Here is an 8,785-nt window from a genome sequence, read left to right as displayed (position 1 = left end):
TCAACTTCTTAATGGTATGGAAATGGAGAGGTAAGAGTTGAAGAAATTCTACAAGCAAAATGTGTAGAGAATTGTGAGTATAACAATCTCTAACTCTCAAGGTGTTTGGTTAGGGTTTTCTCTTAGAAGCACTTCACAACATTTGTGGGTAATGTGGGTATATATAGTGTGGGTACAGAAAGTATGTATCAGATAGTACAGTCTAGCAAAATAAAATGTCTCACGAGTGTCTCACGGGAAGGCCTTACCCGCGAGCTACTCGCGAAACACAGCTGTTTCCATCCTGTCCTGACTCTTCGCATTCCAGCATGTGCAAGTCACATGGCTCACTTCGCGGGATGCTTAGTCACGAGCTACTTGCGAGAACTCCTCAATCTTCAATTGCTTGAGTCTTCACACACACACACACACACACACTCTCTCTCTCACAACTCTTACAATCAAATCCTACAATAAATACATGGTACAAAGGATTGAATAAAATTACAATCAAATTTGGCACGAAATAAAAGCCAACAAAACATATAGTTGTAAATTACAACTTTACATTTTTATATATTGCTTTTATTTAAATAATAATGGTCTTTTCTTGCAATATTTCCAAATATAATTTTTAGCATAATTTCCTAATGAAAAAACTTTCCATCCAAATGAAGGTTAAAATAATCATTAACTAATTGGACTTTACAAAAAAGGAATAACCCTAACAATAATATTTTCCATAGTAAAAGTCAAATTGTTGTTAAAAATAGATTTTATTATTGAAAAGTATATTTTCAAACTAAGATATGTATAGAGTAATTGATGGAATCAAAAAAAATTTCAAGGACAAGAAGAGATTATGGGAGCCTTATGTTAATATTATCAAGGATTGTTGGGATAATCAATTCTATAGAGATATTCATACTGCTGCTTATTGGTTAAATCCTGCCTTCCAATATGACTCATCCACTCTTAATAAAAGGCTAGAGACACAATCTGCTGTGATAGATGTTATTGAATCAAAAGTCTCAGTTGGTCGATTGAAGTTGGTGGAGGAATTAAGGCTATTTTGAGAGCGTGAACAAACTTTTGGAACCTAACTTGCTCAAGAATCAGCCAAGACATCTCAGCCGGGTAAGATATTGTTTACTTTAACTAATAATAAAATGAAAATATGTTTTAAAGATCATAGCTTTTTTTTTTTTATAATTTTGGGATAAGTATAGTTGTGTTTATTGATTCATTGTATCTTTGTTTTGTGTTGTATATGGAACTTAGATGAGTGGTAGAAGTTGCTTGGATCTTGTGCTTCAACCTTACAAAAGTTTGCAATTCGAATCCTTAGCCAAACAGCTGCCTCTTCGGGATGTGAGCGGAATTGGAGTGTTTTTGAACAAATACATACCAAAAGAAGAAATAGATTGGAGCATCAACGACTTATGACCCAAAAAAAAAAAAAAAATTAAATTTCATTTTAAATCCTGTTATTTCTAAAGGTACCAAAATTAAATCCTAAACTTTTGAAAAAAAAAATTAGAATCAAAATTAATGTAATACTTTATGCAAAAGAGGCAATACAAACATTCTGTTTCCAAAATCAACCTTTTCAATCCACCCTTACAAAAAAGTTGTACTTTCCTTTAATCCTTTGATTAGAACCAAATTTCGAATATTCTTTCGAAAATTGTAAATGGATGGCTAAGAACAATGCGTACCCATCTTGTTCTACTGCCCACTAATATATTCCTTTCCAATGTTACGTTGGAAATTTGTCTCCAATTGCATTAGCCATCCTCACTATTTAATTTTTTTTTTTTTTTTTTTTTTATGAGAAACTTTTATCTTTATTAAGAAGAAGATAAATTCAATACATCATAAGCATCAACTAACTCAATCAGCAATAGATTTTCTTCTATTTATATTATATAATTATCAATATTATCTATTTTTTTGACAAATTTTGCCAATAAATATGCAAGTTTACTATCTTGTTACTTCACGCGAGAAATTTGAACTGATCTAAAATCTTTAAGCTTGTGAGCTAGACCAACTAAAACATTAAAAACAACCATAGGAGTATATAAACCTAAAACAGTGTTAGTCACTGTCTTGGAATCACCTTCAACTATCATATCTCTTATACCAACATCTCAAGTAAAAGCCACCCCGATTTTCATAGCTTTCACCATCAGCCATCTTTTAGTCCAACGTTTACGTCTTTTCTTTCTTTTTATTTTTTTGATTTCTTTTTCATATATTTTATTCAACAATAAATTTTTTTTTTTATTAATAAGCTAACTGAAATTTATTTAAATATTTTTTTTATTTTAAATCTTTATTTAATGGTGATGTACCAATTTTAAAAGTTTACTTTATTGCTTTTCAAAAATTTAAGGTTTAATTTAATTTTTTTGAAATTATAGTATTTAATTTTGATTATTTCTAAATTATAAGATTTAAAATGAAATTGAAAAAAAAAATGCGGGAAATTGGGGGCAGGTAGGCACGCATATAAGCCTAGTTTTGGGCACAGAAGAAAAAGTTTACACTCATTGACGCCTGATTATGTAATGATAAGGACAGCACGTGGAATCTTTGTCAAACCCAATAAATTAAATTATGAATAATGCTATTTTTTTTTTAAAAGGTTATTAAAAGGTAAACAGGGAGAAAGAAATTAATGGATATAAAAAGCTTAATAGATGTGACCCCGGAGCCCACCCATTGCATAATGCATTCTTGGAGAGTTATTACCTGGGGAGTTTATAATTAAGACTTTAATATAACACATTACTTGTGTTATATAAATTCTCTAATTCATTTAAAAAAAAATTTTCCTCAAATTTGATCTATGTCTATTAAATTAAAAAATCTAAGGTACAACACTTGAGTTATTTCTAAGTTTTACTTTAATATCAAATATAAGGACATGATACTGGAAAAGTATGGAGGATCTAAATGATGGCTAGATATATGATTTTCGATTGAGCTTGTTGAAGTTTCGGACACTCCTATGTCAAGACACCACTTAATGCCAAAATTTAAGTATATAGATTTTTTTTTTTTTTTTGGCTAATAAAGTATATAGATTTGATTTTAGTTCCACTATGTATATTATTCTCAAATTCTTATTGAATAAAAAAAAAATCTAAAATTCTTTATTTATTTATATGGGTCCCACAATGGAGGACCCAACTGATATTGGCCTAAAGATTGCAGGATGACTAGGTATATGATTTTTGATTGAGCTGGCTGAAGTTTCGGACACTCCTATGTCAAGACACCACTTAATGCCAAAAGTTTAAGTATACAGATTTGACCACTGCACACCTTTGGTGCAGTAGTCACTCTACAAGTATAAATGCTTGTGGGGTAGAGTATAAATGCTTGTGGGGTGTGGGGAGTAAGGGCCATGGTTCAAGTCTTCAAGAAAGAGCTTCACACACATATACACTTAAATTAGGCTAGAGTAGAAATTCTATATTATATATATATTAAAAAAAAAAAGTATATAGATTTGATTTAGTCCCACTATGTATATAAATTTTCAAATTCTTATTAATTTTTTTTTTTATAAAAAAAATTATTTTTGAGTGAATGAAAAAATGGAGTTAAAAAATGAGTTATGGAAATTGAATTTGACTTATGGGTAATGCTTAATTCAAACAAACTCTCAAGCACTCAAATAATTTTTTCTTTTTCTTTTTCTTTTTAAGTTATCTAGTATATTTTTAGGGTCATAATCAAGTAAGGAAAGAAATCAACTTTTAAAAGTATTTTCCAACGAAACAAACGGAATATAATTATATATCTATAAGGAATTTAGGGCATGTTTGATGCTAAATTCATATTTTAATTTATTTTCTTCCTCTTTCTTATTTTTTTAATTTTTTTAGATAAATGGTTAAGTGGGAGAAGGAATTTGCAACTTGTCCTCCCCATAAAAAAGACTAGCCAATATCATTGAATTAAAAGACCCTTGACAATTTTTAAAATTAAACACCAATAAATCTTGGTTTAATTACATACTAAGCTGAATTAAAAAAAAAAAAAATTTACACACTACCTTGATTTAAGACTCCATCTTGAGGAATGATTTTTTTTTTTTTTTTTTTTAATATAATGATGTACTTCAATTTTCATTTTAGAGGGCGTTTGGTTCGCTTGATGTTACATTACATCGTAATTATATTATTGTAATATTACATTAATGTAATCTCAATATAAGAATAAATATTACATTGTTTAGGAATGTGATAAAATTACAGTGATGCGATATATTTTGTATTATTAGATTATAGTAATGTTAGAAAAAATAAAATGAGCCAAACACCTTAACGCCACATCATCATAATGAACATCACATCAAAGATACAAGTAGGCAACAATAAAAGTCCACACGTCCAAACTCATGACAGATACATGCGACTAATACTAAATTTATGCCTTCTATTATTTTAATTTCCTAAAATAAATAAATAAATAACCCATCATAATCGAAAATTAAAATAATGAAAGGCATAAATTTAGCACTTAATAAAATAGATAGACATGTGACATATTTTTATTTGTAGAGTATATAGTAGAGCAGGAAGAGTGAGACAGAAGATTTGGACTCCTCCATAATAGGGATATCAATAAAAGTGGCATCCCATATTTGCCTAAACGAATTTGAAACATCACTCCTAAATTAATGCTATGTTCCTAAATCATAGCATAGAAATGTCACTAGCTAGCTAAAATGAAGAAGTTGTCCTATAAATAAGAATTCAAAAAGACAGAGACCAATATTCTAAAACAAATCTCATTAATCAACAAAACATCATGAGTTGTTTCATTAGATTAGCAATAGCATCATTGTTGTTGGGAAAAAAATTTCTATATAACTGTAAATAAATTTTAGCAAGCATAGCGAAAGCACAACCACATAAGAACACAAAGATTTACATAGAAACCCTTTCTCTTTGAAAGAAAAAACCACAGGAATGTGATATATTAAAAAAGAGATTACAATCTTAGAAATACAACTTAAGCAAAGAAAAAAAACTCTCATTTTCACTCACTGCTCTTTTTCTCACTATGTATCTCTCACAATTTTCTCTTACTCTCTCTATTTTTTTCTTTCCTTTTGCTTGCTCTCACTCACGCAGTTCTTCATTGGACCAGTCCTCACACTCTGGGACTTCACTGTTTTTTCCCCATCTTCACTGGCCGAATGGCTTCTCTATTTATTTCTTCGTGTTTTCCTTCTTTTCTTCCTTCCACACTCTTCCCATCAAGTCACAGTAAATACAAGCTAACTTATTTTGACTTTTGTACATAAAGATGATTTCAATTCTTCTCATTGGAAAGCATCTCCAGCAAGTTCAATTTGCTTTGCTGACTTCTTTATCAGAGTGATAACAGAGATAATCACAAGGAAGCAAGAGCAGAGCATGATACAGTGGAGCTTAATCACAGTAAAGAGCAAAGTACTGCATAAACGACATCCGTTTTGTATTTGAATGTTGAAATGGCATGTAGTTTAGTAGCTTAATTTTTGTTTTTAAGTTGTATAAGTGTTCACATGTGGGAGAGTTAGTTTCTGTACGTGTGGGAGTTAGTTATTCTTCTGTTAAGCTTCAGTTATTTAGTTAGAGTTAGTTTTCAAGCTTAGACCGATCTATAAATAGTTTTGTACTCTCATTTTTCCATTTAATGAAATATATAGAAATTCATTCATTTTCTAATATGGTATCAGAGCAAATTCCCAAATCTTTTTAGGGTTTTGTTTTCCTTTCTTTTCTTCTTCAGTTTTCTCGAGAAAGGCACTCTGTTTCTGAGAAAATTTTTTCTTTCTTCTTTCTTTAAAGAAAATCTTCTTTTCTTTATCATCAATGGCTTCCGTTGCCACAACCACAACTACAACTAGTTCTGCAAATGGTTCTATACCTGGAAATCCATCTTCCTCTTCTTTTCAGGAGTCACCAATGGACGATCCGCTGTTCTTGCATCATGCTGAGAACCCAAGCTTAGTGCTAGTTACATAGCCTTTAATTGGTGGAGAAAACTACTCTGCTTGGGCTCGAGCTGTGAGGAAGGCCTTGCTCACCAAGAATAAGCTGGGATTTATTGATGGGACTCTCACTCTCTCATCACCATTGGTTTCTACTCCTTCGAATGTGCAAGCATGGATTAGATGTGACAACATGGTTGGAACTTGGCTGACCAATTCAGTTTCTTCGAAGCTTCAAGCAAGCATTATATACGAAGATACTGCTCTAGAAATATGGAATGATTTGAAGAACCGTTTTGCCCAAACCAATGGACCAAGAGTGTTCAACCTCCAAAAGGAAATTGCAGAGCTGCACCAAGGTGAGATGAGCATCACTGACTTCTTTACCCAGTTAAAGGTCTTTTGGGATCAGTTACAAAATCTTAGTCTGTTTCCCACTTGCACCTGTGGAAAGTGTATGTGCAATATCAACAAAAGGCTTAATGATCTACAAGGTCGAGAGTCTGTGATGAAATTCTTAATGGGAGTGAATGAGTCTTTTTCCCAGGTTAGGTCTCAGGTGTTGCTCATGGATCCTATTCCATCCCTTAGCAAGGTTTACTCTTTGATGATTCAAGAAGAAACCCAAAGATCAATCCCAAATGCACCTGTTGTTAAAGTAGACTCTACTGCTTTGGCTGTTAAGGTGTCCACTGATCAAGTAAATCATGTTACCAATCTTGTTAATTCTGGTGGGAAGGGCAAGGATAGGCCAGTTTGTACACATTGTGGCAACTGGTCATACTATGGATAAATGCTATAAACTACATGAGTTTCCTCCTGGTTTTAAGTTCAAGAACAAACCTGCTATGGCACATCAAGTTTCCTTAGGTTCAAGTTCAAAGTTTGTTTCTCCAATGCATCAATTTTCTGCCTTTACCCCTGAGCAGTATCAACAGCTTTTAGCTTTGTTTGGTGCATCCAACTCTTCCCTTGCAACATCACCTCAAGCATTAGATACCCCAATGGTCAATGCAACATCCTCTTCTAATTCTGCCAATGTGGCAGCAGCAGGTATGGACTTTTCCCATAGTGTTTTTGCTGCACAAATGGTGAATAGGAGGGCTTATGGTGGTAAAACCTGGGTATTGGACACTGGTGCAACTGATCATTTTGTATGTTCAGTAGATTTGCTAACTTCAATCACAGCTATTAGGCAGTCTTTGGTTCACTTACCTAATGGGGAATCAGCTCAAGTAACCCACATTGGAACTGTTACTCTTTCCCCTTCCCTAACACTTAAGAATGTTCTTTGTGTTCCATCCTTTTCTTCTAATCTTTTGTCTATTAGTTCTTTAACTCATTCACAGCCATTTTGTTGTATTTTTCTGTCTGCTTATTGCTTTATTCAGGACCTTGTTTTCTGAAAAACGATTGGGGTAGGCAAGGCACATGATGGATTGTACCTGTTGCAATCAACCAGCCTTCAAGAACCATCTTGCTCTTCCTTTGCTACCTTCTTGTCTGCTCACAACCTTACTGATGCTTTTGGTCATTTCACTGCTGCTACTTCCACATCTGTCCCTTCTCAATCTTCATCTATCTAGCATGACAGGTTGGGGCACCCATCTGATGTCAAACTCAATAGCCTATGTCATGTAATTCCTTCTTTAAAAATTTCTTGTAATAAAAGCTGTCAAATTTGTCCTATGGCAAAACTTAAGAGATTGCCTTTTCCTTTTCATAATAATATCAGTTCTCATGCCTTTGATTTGATTCATATGGATGTGTGGGGTCCCTACTCAACTCCTACTTTAGATGGCTTCAAATATTTTCTAACTATTGTAGATGATGCTACAAGAGCAACATGGTTATTTTTAATGAAGTCTAAATTTGAAGTTAGGCAGCTTTTCTATTCTTTCTACACTATGGTTCATACTCAATTTGGCCTTAAAATCAAAGCAGTTAAAACTGATAATGCCAAGGAATTTAACGTGTCTGAGTTCTTCAATTCTCATGGAATTGTATATCAAACCAGCTGTGTTTACACTTCACAACAAAATTCTGTTGTGGAGAGGAAACATTAGCACCTCCTTTGCATAGCTAGAGCCGTACAAATTCAATCACAACTCCCTCTTCAGTTTTGGGGTGATTGTGTTTTACATGCTGCCTACCTCATCAATCGACTTCCAACTCCTTTGTTACATAATAAAACCCCTTTTGAGCTTCTTTTTCACAAAGTTCCAGACTACTCTAATCTCAAAGTTTTTGGTTGCCTATGTTTTGCATCCACCATTCCTCAACACAGATCTAAATTTTCCCCAAGAGCAAGGAAGTGTGTCTTTCTTGGTTTTCCTTTCAATGTTAAAGGTTTTAAAGTTTTTGATCTTGAATCTCACATGGTTTTTGTTTCTAGAGATGTCACATTCCATGAAAATGTGTTTCCCTTTGTTTCAAATTCAATTAAATCTGTCCAGCAACCAGTTACTATCCCTGTGTCTTCTATTCCTGCTGTTGATCCTCTTCTTGATCCTTTCATTCATCCTATATCTACTTCTACTATACCTCATGATTCAATTACTCATATTCACCATTCTATTGATGATGACTTGCTTGATGAGGTTCCAGTTGAGCCCCTTGATCCTATTGTTAATCCTATACCCCTTAGAAAATCATCCAGACCTGTCAAACAACCCTCCTACTTACTAGCTTACCATTGCAATCAGGTCTCATCTATCACTGCTGCCTCTCCTTCCCAATCAGGTACTTCTCATCCACTCTCTTCTCATCTTTCTTATCAACACCTCTCTCCTTCTTACAAATCCTTCT

At 33.1% G+C, this 8,785-nt stretch overlaps 1 protein-coding gene across 1 annotated transcript; it reads left to right on the top strand.

Annotated features, from left to right (window-relative positions):
- The first annotated feature begins 6,170 nt into the window (after positions 1–6,170).
- On the top strand, positions 6,171–6,770 carry LOC136070508 (uncharacterized). Its single transcript, XM_065780529.1, has one exon. It carries the CDS (start codon positions 6,171–6,173, stop codon positions 6,768–6,770), a length of 600 nt encoding a protein of 199 aa, XP_065636601.1.
- The last annotated feature ends 2,015 nt before the right edge of the window (positions 6,771–8,785 follow it).

The sequence above is a fragment of the Quercus suber genome, unplaced genomic scaffold (assembly GCF_002906115.3).
Source record: "Quercus suber isolate HL8 unplaced genomic scaffold, Cork oak 2.0 scaffold_238, whole genome shotgun sequence".
NCBI classification, from domain to species: Eukaryota; Viridiplantae; Streptophyta; class Magnoliopsida; order Fagales; family Fagaceae; genus Quercus; species Quercus suber.
This window is presented reverse-complemented; position numbering and strand designations above follow the sequence as displayed.

Coding starts and splice junctions, on each gene's coding strand:
- LOC136070508 (XM_065780529.1), top strand. CDS start 6,171: ATGGTTGGAACTTGGCTGACCAATTCAGTTTCTTCGAAGCTTCAAGCA.